The 17,857-nt window shown below is 37.8% G+C and overlaps 1 protein-coding gene across 1 annotated transcript in view; it reads right to left on the reverse strand.

Moving 5' to 3' along the window:
• DGKB (diacylglycerol kinase beta) overlaps positions 1-17,857 on the reverse strand; it is a 508,498-nt gene that overhangs the window by 343,403 nt on the left and 147,238 nt on the right. The window contains exons 10-13 of the mRNA XM_023750675.1: positions 12,124-12,241; positions 9,564-9,652; positions 9,357-9,473; positions 1,478-1,576 (exon numbers count right to left, since the gene is read on the reverse strand). Of these exons, the coding sequence (XP_023606443.1) occupies positions 1,478-1,576; positions 9,357-9,473; positions 9,564-9,652; positions 12,124-12,241 (423 nt within the window). The remainder of the gene's footprint in view (positions 1-1,477; positions 1,577-9,356; positions 9,474-9,563; positions 9,653-12,123; positions 12,242-17,857) is intronic.

The raw sequence follows: 17,857 nt of genomic DNA on the forward strand, positions 1-17,857 counted from the left end.
AAGTGAACAAAAAGCAATAAAAGGGTTTGCAAGATTAATAGAAGAATATTCACAGGACACACATTCTTTACCTTTAATTCTCTCAAAGAAAGAAAGGACAGAGTAACAGAAAGAGCCTATCTCATGTTTGACTTTATGCGACCAGAAGTTGGTGTTAAGTGGGCCAAAGAAGTAGTCCTCCTCTGGCTCACACAATAGAACTCACAAAGGCAGCTGGATGACAGGATGACATAATATATTAGTTCTCAGAGATAAATTCTGAGACCAAGAATGCATCTAAACTAGTTAAATTACTCCACTTTTTAAAGAGCAAAAATGTATGAAAATTCTACAAGTCCTTTCTCTTTAAGAAAATACTATAAAAGTATACAAACAACACCCACATTCATCTAAAATAAAAACTATTTTTACACGGCTCTCATTAATTTTAATTAATCTTTTTTACTACAGGATGTCTAATAAATTTTACATGAAGAAAGGAAAGTTAAAATTAGTTATTGCTAGTCTCAGCAATGTGGAGGTATTTTCCTTTGCTTTATATTTGCAGTTTGAGAAAATGACGAGTTTTTAGTAATTTTTTTAAAGGACATTTAAAATACAACCAGTATTTTACAGATAATTACAAAATGAATCATAAGTGGGTACAAATTGAGTAATTTGATTAATTTCTAAGTTGACCTTTAGAAAAGTATTTGTCTAACGTTTCTTAGTTGTATTTTTATTATATCCAACTGAAGTTGCAGCTACTTAATTTTCATGTGATTTTTAAAAATGAAAACTGCATTGTGGATATAAAATCATTTGTTTTGCAAAATAACTGTTTCGCTTCAGAAACAGTTTGGGTTTTGATTTGTATTATGAACATTCTCATTGACTATTTGCTTCTCTTTCTATCAAGGCTTGTTCTTTTCAGAGTTCCTTTATCTTCCTTATCCATTTTTCACTTGTAAATTTAATGCATTAAGTAGTTACTTTTCTGGTAGTTCAATGTATTGTTCACTAATAAAAAATAAAATACTCCTGATGGCAATGCATAGCTTTCTTCAAGGTATGTGTCCTCATGCTAGGTAGCCTCTGACCCAGATGAGAGACCTCCACATTGCAGATATATAATGTGCATACCCAGCAAAACTGTCCATAAGAATAAATTCATTATTCTGGGAAGCTGGATCTATAAACCATGTAAGATGTAGAGGAGTTCTGCCTATACAATTTCTAGTAAGTACAGCATGACTCAGTGTTAAAAGCTGAGTCAGCTTCAGGTAGACACACCTCACTAAAATGTTTATTGCGCCATGAAGGAGAAAGGAAATACAGCGGGGAAAAGGTATCTTCTCTGAAGCAATGAAGTGTTTTATATCCTTACAGTTCTGCCTTGATCAATGGACAATTAGCTCTGGAAGCGTTTAGCGGTAAGGTCTCCGAGTCAGTCATAGGAACCCCAAGTTATAGCAGCATGATGAGAAGCGAAACTCACCAGTACCACTGGGCAGATTGTTGTGGGCGGTAGAATATGGTCCTTCAAAGGCCCGCAGTCACATTCAGGTTTTAGATGAGAAGCACATTTATTATGCAGCTGGGAAAGGAGAGAGAGGACACTCTCACATTCTGCACGACAACAGCAAACATAGGACAGATTGTATTTCAACTCAGAAACAGTAAATACTTTAAAGGTACCTTAAAAGAATTATAAGTATAAACAAGCAGGATCATAGTCAGATGCATATTACATTTGCCCTTATATATCTACCGAAAATAAACCATGCAGCAACTTTCACGACACAGCCTATATATTTCCTAATTCTCAGAAATGTTTATATTAAAAATGTGCTTTAGGTTTTATACCAAAAGAAACCTGATTTCTCCGACAAACACACATTATTGTCCATTAAAGTTCTTCCTTAGCATAATCTTGCAACCACTGTGCACTGTAGATGCTTTTTTTTTTTGTGACCCTCCTGTTTTCTCAAAGTCATTCCAAAGTGCACAGCTCAGTATGGGGCATAATTGATCCCATCATTAGTTTTAACTTTGTAATTCAATATGTAAATGTAACCAGAGATTCATCTCAGTAGGAGCAGGATATAAATATAAGAAGATGATTATCATTATAAAAATGTACCTTTATACTGTATTTATCAGCTCTACATCAATCTAGTGCATAATCATACAATGTATTACTTACTTTTCAACATATATAAACCTAAACAGATACTTGAATCGATGTTGGCCATACATTTAAATTGAGATGTTATACATAGTACATTAAATAGTGATTATGTTAAAAAATTGAGGTGGTAGGTTTTATTGGAATCACACAGATTTGCTAAAGTAACAGTTGTTTACTTAAATGCTTTTAGGGACTTCTCCTGCCCCATTCCATATCAATTTAATGTGAAATATAATTTTAAAAATTATACATTTAAAAAATGATTTAAAAAATAAATAACATCTTATTTAAAACAAGAAAAGGAACTATGTACATCTTATTGCAGTTTTGACTCAAAAGCTCCCCCTTTTAAGTCTCGGTTAAATTAAATTTCACAATAAACTTACCTCTGTAACAGTTACTTGGTAACCAAGGATAGGAGTATAAAGAGTGTTGACTTACTGTGGCTGATGACACTCTATGGAAAGGGGTATTTCTATTGTCCTTCAACCTAGAAAGTCTCCTATGCTAACTCCCTGCCTTGGATTTGGAGTTAAGGCTACTTGTACTGTAGCCATGCACATGTGGCTGCATTATCTGAAATAAAAGCACCTTTACACATTCATCCATAATTAGCAGCTCTGCTTGTCAGCAGCATGTTAACTTCTTATAAAAAAGTGGCTTAATCTAATCAGGAACTGCTGATCTTTGTCAAGAGGCAAGAGATGTTGAAAATAAAGAAGCAGTTGAAGCCACAGGAAAAAAACAGAGCTAATTAAATGAACACTGATTTGGGAAATGCATATTTTCTTCAAAATAAAATTAGTGACTAGCTTAAATGTATTATTAACTTATTGTACTTAATCAATTTTCTTAGACTAAATCGTGGCCCTGGAATTTGGGATTTAGAGATAATGGATTACCAAGTGTTATGGGTTGAATTAGATCCCCCAGGTTAGATATGTTGAAATCCTCACTCGGGGTAGCTATGAATGTGTTCAAGTTCAGATGAAGTTACACTGGAATAGTTTGAGCCCTAATCCAATGACTGGTATCCTTATAGAAAAAGAGAAATCTGGACACAGAGAGACAGGCATGGAGGGAAGAAGGCCATGTGTGACAACAGAGTTCGGGATTTGGTGATGAAGCTGCAAGTTGAGGAATAATAAGGATTGCCATCAACCACCAAAACTAGGAAAGGAGAGGCAAGGAAGAGTTCTACCCTACAGCCTTCAGAGGGAGCATGGTCCAGTTGAAATCTGATTTGGATTTCCAGCCTCCAGAACAATGAGAGAATGAGGCTACATCACGCATTTTGTAATATTTTGGTCTGGTAGTCTTAGGAAACAAGCATGCCAATCAGTGTGAAAACTGAACAAAAACCAAGGACAGACTATGTGTCTTCAGGCTCTTAAGTACCAGGGTTTCCCAGAGAAAAAGCTTTAGCTTTCTGAACCTGCACAACCTCTCTAAAACTGAGAATGCAGACTCTAAGAAGCCCTTATAAATAGCAGTATCCAAGATAAAAATTCTTGTGTGCACAGGGTGAGAAAGTACTGATTTTTAATCTTGGCTGCGGTTTCCAGTGACTCTGAAGGACAGAGGGGCAGGGCCCTTTGAACATCTTGCCAGCACTGACCACACATGACCTGTTATAACAGGATTTTTCTGTTTTTAATTTCCTTAACTGGTTAGATTTACTGAAGATAGAATTCAGTTCAAAGAGCCTATCTTTATAACTACAAGATGGCAAAATAGAATAACATCAAGAAATCAGAGGTACGTACTTAAAGGAGGTGTTAAAATGGGTTTATAACTTCAAAAATTTATCTGAACTTGCATAGCTGATGTATATTTGAATATTGCAAGATTTCTTTAAAAACTGAATTTAAGTCACATATGTAAAATATACATTTATAGTAAGAAGAGTAGTATGTCAGTCATTAAATTTAACTTAGAGAGGACCTTCTCTAAATTAAGCATTCCATCAAGAACTCTGAGTGGATTAGGGAAATAACTTGTATATTGGACCAGAGCTGGATCAGATGGTAGTCTAGCAGTGTAGACAATGTCAGCATGCAGACATACAACCACTGGAGAGCATCCAGCCTTTCTTTTTGGTGTGGATTAAAAGTACAGAAAGTATTCAGAAAAAAAGAAATAGTATGTCAAGGAAATGTTCAAGAAAGTTATGGAATTTAATATGTTCTTGAGATGTAGTAAAAATTTAAAGTGCGTCCACTGAAGGGATTAGAGTAAGCACAATATCAGGTAGCAGGGGAGCATGGCCTTCCCAAGGGACTGCCCACCAATATGGGGAGCCACATAAGGGCACCATAGAAGGGAACAGTATATACGCCATGTGCCTTAGCTTAGGGTCTGATATTTGAGGAACTGGAAAGCAGGTCAGGATAGGAGGTGAGGGGTGCATTTATTATCACAGAACTATTAGAGGTTGCTGAAGGTGGCATATGATAATAAACTAGTATTTTCAGAAAATGATTCTGGAGGTGATAAGCAGCCTGCATTATAGGGAAAGTACCTTCTGTTAAGGAGATAAGCCAAGAGATTCAGATCTAATCTAGTTACGAGGTGCTAAGAGCTTGCACTTGGGCTGTGAATGATGGAGACAAAAACTGAAATCTGAGAAAAAGAGAGAGAGAGAGAGAGAGAGAGAGAGAGAGAGAGGGGTATTTTAAGGAGAAAATTTTAAGTCTCAGTGATGGGTTGGCTATAGGAGATAAAGGTGAAAGACAAGAATAAAATAAGTAGACTTCTAACTCTATTTCCAATTACTAGAAGCATGATGATACCGAGTCTGATAGAGTTAGAAGAGTTGCTATCAGCTTCACCTAAGATTTTGTGAGAATCAGTATCACATGGTCCTGGATGTTTTCAGAACTGGAACTGCTGTTCCAACTTTGACTGGGCAACCACCAATCCCTCCAGAGGGGAGAGAGAAATGGCATAAGTGATATTCATGGAGTGTCTTCTGAGAGCCAGGAGTTGGGTTTTGTGACCCTACATAATATGTTACCTAGGTTTCACTATGATAATAATTATCAATTACTGAGCACCTACTATGTATGAGGTTCTATCCTAAACACATCTACTTATTGAATTATTATTAACAATCCTACAATACAGATATCATTAACTCTATTTTACAAATTAGGAAATGACCCAATACCTGGCCCAAGATTACACAGCTACTATCTTATTAGTTGGAGAATGACCATCTTAATAATCTAATCAATCTGACTTCTAAGACTGGAGCCATCTCCAAAGGTAATATATAAAAGGAAGTAATAGCATTTGGAGAACCCTGAAATGAAGTCAACTTCTAGTCTCTGTTTCTCTCTGCACTCTATTCCTCCTGGACTTCATTCAGATAGGCTTTCTAAAAGCTCCACATCAATGGTGCCATATTCCATCAATGCCACAACTTCTGCTAACTCTTTTCTACATGAATAGCACTTTCTGGGATGTGTGAAGACATAAGAAAGAAGATTCCGTTTGTTTAAAGGCAATCAGTAGTCGTCGGTGAGCATCGGTCAAGAACAAATCAACTTGACACTAAAATCTGCACACCGTGGTTAAAGAAGAAAGTATGAATTATACTAAATATATAAATGGTCTTAGTAAATTATTCTGTTTAACCGAGGCACAAAATCAATGTATTAATTAGTTCTTATAATTGCTTAAAATAAAAAATCCAAATGTACTCAGAGGCTAGAGTTACTTTTGATAAGGTTATATATTTTTCTGAATATATGAGAACTCTCTTATTTTTTGTGTGATTCTTGTTTCACAACCCAAATACCCATGGGACCCTGGAGACCATGGTTTACAGCAAATAAGCTTGAGGTTGGCCGGAAGCCTCAGGATGGAAATAACTCAGGCTGTAAGAGGACAGCCATTTTTTCTGACTCTGCCTTAACCCATGGTTGGCTTATTTTCTGAGTAGAACTGAGGGATATAAAGACATTTACAGTTTAGACCAAGCATGTCAAACTCACAGCCCACGGTCCGCATGCGGCCCACAATGAATATTTTTGCAGCCCAGGCAATATAACAGTATGTAAGAAATGTTTTAATAGAAATTTCATAACTTAATTTTTACAATATCCTGTTATACATAATTATTAATAATGAACTACAATGTTTGCTAATGACTGATTACTATCATCGTGTTGCATATTTCCCTTATGTGCAGATGCACTATTCCTCTCCACTAATACCAGCAGCGAATATTTTAGCAGCCGATTGCCACGTCATTAGTTTTGGACTGACTTGTTTGGGGTGTGCAACAGGAAATATTTTGCTTTCGGAGAACAAGGAAAATTGGTTTATTTGCATTACGCTTATTAACCTGTGCAGTTATTCAGTGTCTGGTAAGTTAATGATCAAGAAAAAATATTAATTTTTATTAAAATGTTCTATTATTTTATGTTAATGATTACTCATTTATTCCAGCCCTTTGTATTCAGCATATCTCCATCAAAATAAACCTACGTTTCTATGAAAATTGAAGCTTTTGTTTTTTGCGGCCCACATAGACTTAAACCTTGTTTATTTGGCCCCTGTTAGCCTTTGAGTTTCACATGCTTGGTTTAGACTGTGTTCTGCCATAGTGAACAAATAGAATTATCTTCATGTACACATTGATCTTTAGTTAAAATGTGAGGGCCTGTTGTCTGAACTGATTTAAATATAAAAATCCATAGATTTTTTTAAAAAGTAAAGCTTATTCGGAAGTGGAACTCTTCCGTCTTGTAAAAAAGAAGGATCTAATTTCTTGCAAGGTTGGGGCCAGGATCAAGACCAAATATAAATGTCCAACTGGTAAATGGTTGAGCTAGAAATGTAGATTTTGGAGTCATTGATGAAAGAAATTATTAACACAAAAGAAATAAAATGAGAAAAACAAAATGGAATACAAAACGAAAATAATTTCAAAATGCCATATCAGTAGGGAACCACTAGTAATGGGAACTTTGTGGAGAGTGATTCCCATAGAATAGAAAGGGTGGTAGACATACTTCATAAAGATTAAATGCAGATGGGAGGAGAGGTGTCAAATAAAGAAAATTCTGAAAGCTCTAAAGCTTTGCTATTAGGAGAGGTAGCAAAGCATATTTTTAGTGTTCAAGCTGAGTACACATTTAAAACACTTTTTTTTTGGGAAAAGAAAAAGAATAAACCTAAGACAAGACATTTGAGCCGAGACCGGTTTGGCTCAGTGGATGGAGCGTCGGCCTGCGGACTGAAGGGTCCCAGGTTCGATTCCGGTCAGGGGCATGTACCTGGGTTGCGGGCACATCCCCAGTGGGAGATGTGCAGGAGGCAGCTGATCGATGTTTCTCTCCCATCCATGTTTCTGACTCTCTGTCTCTCTCCCTTCCTCTCTGTAAAAAATCAATAAAATATATTAAAAAAAAAGACAAGACATTTGAAATTTATGAAGAATGAGAAAATAACTTGAAATAAAAAGAAGAAATAAATTCTAATATTCTCTAGTTTCAGTTTCTGTTAAAAATGTAACTAGGAAAAAAGTAACTAGTGAAAGATGCAGTATATAGAAAAAATAAGAGGAGCAGGCTCCTACAAAATCTATATATTTCATAGAGGTACAAGAAAAAAATAACCATTTTTAATATGCATAAATTTAAAAAAAAATAAAAATCCTGGTTTTCTTAAAACTGAGGACTCAGCATGTTTGAGTAATTCTTTTTAAAAAATATATATTTTATTGATTTTTTACAGAGAGGAAGGGATAGGGATAGAGAGTTAGAAACATCGATGAGAGAGAAACATTGATCAGCTGCCTCCTGCACACCTCCCACTGGGGATGTGCCCACAACCAAGGTACATGCCCTTGGCCGGAATCGAACCTGGGACCCTTCAGTCTGCAGGCTGATGCTCTATCCACTGAGCAAAGCCGGCTAGGGCTGAGTAATTCTTATGTGTAATTTAAATCATTGTTGGACACCCTATTATAATAACTAAACACTTCAAAAAATAAAACTGTTTTTCATAATCGAGGAAGTTTCAAATGTAAATACAATTTAATATCTGAAAACCATTGAAGAAAATGTGTTCGCTTTAAAAAGTATTTAATTTTTTTTTTGAAAAGCAAGTCACAGTTTGTCTCATTATCCTATGTGTATGTGTGCGTGTTTAAGAAAAAAATTTTAAATGGGGTGGAGGGAGTGAAGGACACTACAAAGAAACTCATTTGCTTAACTGAGAGCTCCTACCTGTTTCATTCCCACAAAAGCAAGAACAATTTGTCCTACAACAAGAGAACTCAAATACTAGCTAGAAGCAAAACAAAACAAAACCAATTGGCAAAAAAAAAACCCACATCCAGTCCTATAAATAATTTTTTATTATGTTGTCAAAAATGGCTATTCTTGAAAATGTCCATTCTAATTAATCCCCAGAAAATAAAGATGAAACACTAGTGGTACCATGTAACAACTGCATTTATTCCAGAGGTTATTTGAAGTGGGCTTTAACAATTATGCAAACCAGGTGAAGTCCTAAAGTTTACCAGGAAAGACCAATTTGCCTCTTTTTTTTCTATTGTCAATACCATAAATGAAGTTACCTCTACATCTCTTATCTTTCATTTTATGATTGAACTAACGTAACAGCATGTTGTAAAGAAGGGATAAGTGAATTCTTAGAAGCATCAATAACTAAATATGAACCCACTTGCCTCTCTACTTAGCCATGTGGTCAAGGTCAATTTGCTTAGCTTTCCTTGACCTTAGTATCTTTACTACATAATTACGCTTTGCACCACATTGTTCACTCTTCTACCCTTTTCAAGTCCAGAGATTGTGAGATTAAAATGAATTTACATATGTAAAACAGAAAACTCAACCAAAATAGGGTTGTGGAGGGGAGGGGAGATGAACTCTATCCAATCAGGATCCCATGCTCATTGCCCACACCTGGCTGTGGCTCCACAGAGCACAAGTTGCAAAGTGTGTGACAGTATTGCCTCTGAGGTTGTCACTAGCTCTAAAATTCTGGATTCTATGAGGACAAATCTGACTCCAACCTTCTCCCTTTGGGAGCCAGATGACATAATGCTTAGTCTGAATTCAGAGTGCTCTTCCGGGGTTGGACTCGGAGAGTTTGGATACAATCTTCAAAGTGAGTGGATTCTAGAGATTTGCTTTCCAATGTTACTCACTGTGATATGACACCAAACACAATGCAGTCCTGTCAGGCCCTGGTAACATTTGACAGTTTTATGGCACTTATCACACTTGGTGGGGCAGTTGCCTTCAACCCAATAATGGTGCATGACCTAGAACAGAACAAGAAAGTGATGGTAAGAGGAGACTTCTATGAACCATGAACGACCACCCTCAGGAAGCCAGCCCGGCCACACACTTACATCAGTGTTCTTCTTGGACTTCACATAGGTCTTGATGCAAGAAGGAGGCGCTCTAGCCACACAGCGCTCGTGCACTGTGTACTTACAAACTGCAAGGAAATATGGACACACATTCAGAGCTCATCCTGGTCCTGGTTGCCGTTTTACAGGGAAAGAATGACATTAACAGAATCTCATTTCATATCCCCTGCTCCCTAATCAATCCAATCAGCCACATCAAGGAAAAGTCCAAGTCGACTGTTTTTACCATGGAATACAAAAGACCAATTAGCACAGGAAATATTATGCATGTGAAAAACCAAGACTCCTCTATCATGGCATAGCAGGAAATGCTTAATGAAATCAGAACTCCCTCAAATTTTTCACAATAACTTCCAGATGACAAAAAAAAATATATTAAAGGCAAATTGATGACTGCCAAATGTCTTGGTGTCATTTGCTAGAAAAAGAGATCTATATTTTACGAAGTATAGGCATGAGAGCAGCTGGCAGTCATGGGAATAAAAGTCCATGAGTTTATGCTATTTGGTCTATTGATTTATCTAAACCTTAAATGGCTGATTAGTCTATTTCCAGACAATAGATTTCATCATACAAAGCCAGGCCTTTAGAGACAGTCCATCCCTCCTCGTTTGTCCTCATGGCATTGTTTGTCCAAAAGGAACAGCCTTCGTGAGGCAGCTTGTTATAAAAACACACAAATGCAAAGAAAATTTATATTTATAAGCAAATACGCATCTATACACATAAAACATATCTACATATCTATGTAAATTGTGACATAAGACCAAGACATATATTTCATTGACATCTTCAAACTATTTCATGGCTTGGTTATGAAAATAAACTTAGGACTATATACAGATATTCTTTTAATAACAGAACAATTTAGAGTTCTAAATGTATTAATGTATGGAATAAAAATTAAATAAAAAAACAACCATGTAGCCCTCTTAACAAAACAAACAAAAACTAACCACTGCATAAAATTTAAACAAAAAAAGTCTAATCCATATATTTATAAAGTAAAACTTTTCCATTTTATCCACATTTGCAACACTGAGGAAGAAAACACACATTCTCTCTTTTTTTTTAGAAGGCTACATGGTTGTCTTTTATTTAATTTTTATTCCATACATTTATTCCATACAACTAGTTGCATACAACTAGTTGCGGTAGGCAGGTCTGTATGGACAATTATATCAAGAGTACTGCATTTACCACACTAATCACTTAAAATTTGTGAGCAAAAATTCTCACCTTAACATCTCTCACCTTATTTGAAAGTTATTGTGTTTTATATGCTCCCATCAATGAAATCTACCATGAGAAATAATTTTCCTTACAAATACTAGAACTTTAAAACAAAGTACTTCCCCTGTACATGGAGAATGTTCTAGTGAAACGAGCCTTTCAAGTGGAACCACCATTTAGAAGCTGAAGTCAACACCTGACGATTTCATGCAACTTATTAAAATCCTTAAACAAGAAAACACTTAAATGTGGCCCTGAAACATGTTTTTTAATGAGCTAACACATCTGAGAGAAAGTCAATTCTCAAATATACTACCAAAGTAACTACTTGCTAAAAATAATACCCAAAATGACATATTGTATGAAAGCCAAGTAAGAGATTAGATTTAATATAAATACACAAAAACGGCATGTGTTTAATAAACTTGACAGTTCCATAACCGACAAGGGTGTAGATGGACAAATCACCTGACCAAGACAACTTCACACTTAGGTGAGGAGGACACAATATACCCTCTGTTTTAAAAGAGGCATCAGGGGATGTAAAAGTTTCTCAGACATACATGGTGCAGATTTAAAAACTCTTAGGTGACTTATAAATTAATTTTAAAGTAAACTATTAGAAAATCCTATTGGGCATGACTCACTTAATAGAATACAATGAAAATTGCAAAAATAAATGTACTGAACTGAAAATAACACCCACAACTCATGAACTGGCAAGGCTTTGGGTTCCAATATACATTAATCACACAGGAATTTTCCTCACAATAGCATTAAAAATAATGTGCCTATGTTGTAAGATTCATGTATATTTCTTGTGATTTCTTAATTTGAATGCAAAGTGAGTCAATTAATTTACCTGTTTTTTAAAGACCTGAAGGAGCTGACTCATGAGAAATCAGTGTAAATAAGGTGGCTAACTTAGAAAGAAAAGAAACAAAAAGAAGAGAAAAGAAAAGGATACATCTGAAATAGATATAAATAGGAGAAACTCTTGGACATTTTTATAACAATCTCAGTAGAAATGGAAACAATGAATAAATTAAACTCCAGTGAAAAGAAAATGGCTAATGAACTGGAAAATCTCCTTAGCTTTTTTCTAAGAGAGGGTTTTCCAAAACTGAAGAAAGTTAAAAGGAGAGTGGCCTCCACATTCAGAAGTATACCACAGGGAAGTATAAATCATAGTTACAGGCAGGGTCAGGATCGTTCCCTAGGTCTCCATCTACAGGTGGGACATTTCCATAAATCTCCCCCTCTCCTGGCTGGAGGTGATGACGTGCAGGCAGAACAGCATACTCACAGGAACAGCAGAGTCCCTGCTTGCCCACCCCGATCAGCATGTTCAGGCAGAGGTTGCAGTAGGCAGGTTTGTTAAAGTGCTTGAGCCTCCACACATGCTGGCCATCATCTTTCACGTTCTGCGCGGGGCGTAAGAGAAACAGATTGCACTTAATGAAATAAACAGTGGAATATGCAACTGCCAATAACATTCAGAGCTGGACTGAAGCACTTGAAGACAATCTGTTATTTCATCCCTGACTTTCTCCAAGGTCGCCACAGAGTCTAGAAAACCACATGTGAGCTGGTGGAATGAGGCCCTGCTAACAAATCTCGGATGCTATAGCAACCCACACGTCTTTGTCTCATGTCAGCGGTTCAACAGCATGTCCCCAACTGTCATGATGACCTACCAAACGGAGGGACGTGTCTGCCTCGACTTTGAATACCTTCCCCTTAGTACAATCCCATAAACAGATACATGCATAAACAAAGAGAGATGAGTGAAAGCGCCTCACAGCTGACAGCCAGGAAAGAAAATGTTAACCCTCGCTTAGTAGTCGGAATAGGCAAATTTTATGTCGGTGGTGAGATCTTGTCAGAAGGCTGAAGGATGGGGTAAGGAATAACACTTAACGGTCAGTTATTTGTGCTAGTCTAAGGCTATTCTAAAGAATTCCCTACATGTTATAGTTTATATTAATATATTTTTGTATGTCTCCAAAAGTAAATTTTTTTAAATTAACTTTTTAAAGACCTAAATTACATAATCATGGTTTCCTCTTTTTTTAAATGAAATATGAATAATTGTAATCTCATAGGAAGGTAGTAAAATATTAAAACTGTATTACTGTATTTACTTACAATAATCACTATGGTTATTTGCCACAATAAAGCCTTAAATTTATATTAATTCACATTTTAGCAAAACAACTGCAATTACTATTTATTCTTCTAAGTAAAACACTATATAATATCATAATAGTCACTTCACTTAATAGGTATTTAATCACATCTGCATTGTTCAAGATTAAAGTAAAATGAAATGATGATGCTTATGAATGTCCTGAACTCCTTATGAGTTTACATGTACTAAGTAAAGTTATTACATAGCATTACTTTTGTTAACATTACTTTCTCATTGATATCTAGTCTTTATGTATCACCCACCCAACTGTATCAAATTCCCTAATTTCAGATATCATGTATTGGTATTATGTCAAAACCTTTATAGGTCACAAATGGCCAAGTTGTAGCAAATGAATATTAAGAAATAAATTAACCTAACAAATATTTGAGCACTTACTATGTGCTGGGGCACATACTCTCTAACAGTGGAATAATATAAACCTGCCCAGACCATCTCGTTTCTCTTGATTAAAATATATTAATTATGTTTCCTAGCCACTTTTTTTTATTTCCAGTGAAGAGATACACCACCAAATTTACTGAACCAGATTAGCTCCATAATAATTAGTTCTTACATTAGAACCAGAAATGTCAAATTTGCATCAGAATATGAAACATTAGAGGAACTGCTTCCTGGGAGGTGGTGCTCCATGGGTCTCTGAAATGTCTGTACATTTTGTAAGCACAAGAACTGTCTTTTTTCCCCAGACTATCTTTTCAAAGGTGTTTGAGTAACAAACAGCTTTAAACAATGGAGTTGTGTGTCACCTCCAGAGCAGAGGGTGGGTTAAAATAAAATTAAAAGCTCATCCATCTCAGCAAAGTTTAAGCAGGTTTATTTCCTGCACAATATAAAAAACTTAGTTTCCCTAAGACGTGGTTCCACGCTCTGATGGTCTGCACGGGAATTACTTGGGCCGGACTCTATCACCCTTCTGAGATTCTTGGGTCCAGAGGACTGGCTCAGGCCTGAAGCTCCTGCTTGCTTCGCTGTGAGCTAAACGTCCTTAGTCTCTGACCCAGGAGTTCATGTCCTCTGTTAGCATCCAGAATGACACTGGCAAGCTTACTTGTTCACTTGTAAGGAGGCTAACCTTTCAGACCCCTCCCAGTTCTTGACAATGCTGATTCACGGTTCCAACAAAGAAGACGCGAGCTCTCAACAGAAGCACTTATGCAGAAGGTGTCACGGAGGGGGCTTCAGAAAACATAAGTGTTTTAATTTTCTTCCAAAACATATGAAATGGGCTTAGTAGCAATTTCTGGACCCAGCTCTGGTTTGCTTGAGTCATAAGATTTCTAGTATGTTTATCATATATGAACAGAATGCTTTATATAACTGTTCAACTTTGCTATATTTTCCAAACTGTTTATGTTTTTAAATTTCTGTTCCTTCTAATAAGAATAAAACATCCTGATGTGAAAAGTTTAAGTATGAGGTTGTTAATTTTTCAAAAACATATTGATAAAGCTAATGGTTTAATGTTTAAAAAACATTTTAAGTGAAAAGAAGAAAGGAAAAATCCAATTTTCATATGCACTGCTGTTCTTATCATCCTTGTCTTTTTATTTTTAAATGATTGTCCATTACATGGGAATTAGCCTCATCCTGTTGAAGAGCACATATGGACTAAGTTAGCTGGCATTTTCCTTATCAAAAATAAACAAGTCTGAGCGTGGGTGTTCTGTCAATCAGAACACTTAGCCATGTTACAGGCTGCACGTGATGTACAAATCCATTACCCAGACATAAAATGCTTTACCAAAAAACAAATTAAATAGCTTTATAGCTCTTAGCTGGATATATTGCCAAAATATGCAAAAGATGAAATATGTATGTGACTTCAAGAGGAGAAATTGAAACTAGGAGCCAACTGCTTCTCAGCAGTGCAAATTACACTCCAACTCTCTGTATTTTCATGTCTTGTCTTGTTTGTCTTATTAAGATTATAAACTTGGGGGGGGAGGAGAAGAATCTGTCCCTTGCTATATTCTATCAGCCAGTTGAGCATGTTCCTATTAGTACTTCTGTTGCAAATAAATATTTATTGTCATAGAAAGGAATTACTTTTGTAAGAAAGAAAAGGGGAGGAAACGTGGAAGGCTTGATGCCTGGCTTCCTCTGAAAACGTGGATAAGCCATTTCACCCTTCTTGCCTTCCTCTCTACTAAAATGAAAGTACCCACTCTCCTCTCCCAGGCCATGGCGTGGGCTTTCATGATACAACACCTGTGAAGGCAATTTAGCTCCTCAGAAGCCTGGTGTTATATCAACGGCAAATATGATCAATGTTATTGGGCTGAGCTTTGTAACATTCTAATGTTTCAGCCAAAAGTTTTCAGAAGGATGTCTGTAGGTTTACCATACTTTATTTCATAAAAGTCTTGTTCTTATAGAAATGCCTTTCTAATGTTTATAAAATACTGTACTTTATAAAGAAGCAGCTCAGTGATGTGGTTGTGACAGAGACATGCTCGATGAAAGGGAGGCAAGTTCATAAGAAGCGCCAGATCTTCCTCTCTTTTTCATCCCCTGGAAGTCAAACAGAGGTTTCAAAGGAAAAACCCTCTTTGGGACTTTTGAAATGTTTTTCATTATCAACAGTAATGTCTAAAGTTTTTGTTATTTTCCCTGAATACATACATTCAAGATCACATATAGTGTTCAACTATACCAGGACTATTATAAATAACTAGAGGCCTGGTGCACAAAAATTTGTGCACTCAGGGGGGAGGGGAGGGTCCCTCAGCCCGGCCTGTGCCCTCTCGCAGTCTGGGACCCCTCAGGGGATGACCACCTGCTTGCTTAGGCCTGCTCCCTGGGGGATTTGGCCTAAGATGGCAATCAGACATCCCTCTGGCAGCCTGGCAGCCCTCGGGGGATGTCCACTTGCCAGTGGGGAGCAGGCCTAAACTGCAGTCGGACATCCTTAGCACTGCTGAGGAGGCAGGAGAGGCTCCCACCACCACCGCTGTACTGGCAGCCATCAGCCTGGCTTGTGGCTGAGCAGAGCTCCTCCCATGTGAGTGCGCACTGACCACCAGAGGGCAGCTTCTGCATTGAGCGTCTGCCCCCTGGTGGTCAGTGTGTGTCATAGTGACCAGTCATTCCCAGTCTTTCTGCTGTTAGGGTCAGTTTGCATATCACCCTTTTACTATATAGGATAGAGGCCTGGTGCACGGGTCGGGGCTGGCTGGTTTGCCCTGAAGGGTGTCCTGGATCAGAGTGGGGGTCCCGCTTGGGTGCCTGACCAGCCTGGGTGAGGGGCTGATGGCTGTTTTCAGCTGGTCACACCCCCTACAGGGTGGGGGTCCCGCTTGGGTGCCTGGCCAGCCTGGATGAGGGGATGATGGCTGTTTGCAGCTGGTCACATCCCCTTCAGGGTGGGGGTCCCCACTGGGGTGCCTGGCCAGTCTGGGTGATGAGGGGATGATGGCTGTTTGCAGCTGGTCACATCCCCTTCAGGGTGGGGGTCCCCACTGGGGTGCCTGGCCAGTCTGGGTGATTTACCTTCTATGGCTGTCACTGGAACTGAGAGCTGGCTTTAGCTCTGAGGCCCGGCTGGCTGAAAGCAGGTTTCTGGGGTTTGTTTAGCTTCTATAATTGAAACACTGTGCTGGCTTTAGCTCTGAGGCCCGGCTGGCTGAAAGCAGGTTTCTGGGGTTTGTTTAGCTTCTATAATTGAAACACTGTTGCAGCTCCAGCTCTGAGGCCCGGCTGGTTGAAAGCAGGTTTCTGGGGTTTGTTTAGCTTCTATAATTGCAACATTGTTTCTTAGAGTGCAGCTCAGAGGCCGGCAGCGGCAGGCGGGGAACCTTGGCTTCCTCCATCACTGAAGCAAGCAAGCCTCCTGTTCGCTTCAGCTGCCTGGCTGCAGGCCGCCATCTTGGTTGGCAGTTAATTTGCATATCGCCCTGATTAGCCAATGGGAAGCATGTTGGAGGTACGGTTAATTATCATGTTTGTCTATTATTAGATAGGATACCAGGTTTTCAAAAGACCTCCAAGAGAAATTCCACCAATGTTCCCGCAGAAATGCCCCTACTCCCACACCTAGCCAGGTATCGTTTCAACTGACTTCAGGTATAACATAGAGAAGAGCTAACGTTGCAAATTAATTCTAACTCATTAAATAATAAGTGCTATTCAATTACCTCACGTTTCTAGAAATATGAAAGAAACTTCTGTTTTAGACTAAATGATGAGCTCTATCAGGCCTGAGCAAAGGGAATGCAGGGAAAGGTTTTAAAATTCTGCCTGGAGTTGCAATCAGCTCCTTATCTCCAGATCACACTTCCTGAAGACAGGCTCAGACCTTGGGGTTCCAATGCAAACGCAACAGGGAGAACACCACCGTCATTCTCCTGAATGACCTAATCTGGAATCTCAAGAACTGTTGAATTTATCCAGTTTCACAGCTTTCTAGATTGAGCCATGTAGGAACAAAACAACAACTCAAACAAATTAAATTTTACCAAATAAAGCAGTGGTTCTCAACCTTCTGGCCTTTAAATACAGTTCCTCATGTTGTGACCCCAACCATAAAATTATTTTCGTTGCTACTTCATAACTGTAATTTTGCTACTGTTATGAATCATAATGTAAATATCTGATATGCAGGATGGTCTTAGGCGACCCCTGTGAAAAGGTCATTCGACCCCCAAAGGGGTCGCGACCCACAGGTTGAGAACCGCTGAAATAAAGTGTGGAAGGTTAGTTTTCTGAACACAGCTTAATCTATGAATACACCATCTGTTCCTCTCCATTGTACTCAAAACTTTTCTCAGGGATCTCACTTCATCAGCAATCAGGAGGCAAACCAAAGGATTCCTTTTACTTTATTGAG

This window comes from Myotis lucifugus, unplaced genomic scaffold (genome assembly GCF_000147115.1).
Source record: "Myotis lucifugus unplaced genomic scaffold, Myoluc2.0 scaffold_15, whole genome shotgun sequence".
NCBI lineage: Eukaryota > Metazoa > Chordata > Mammalia > Chiroptera > Vespertilionidae > Myotis > Myotis lucifugus.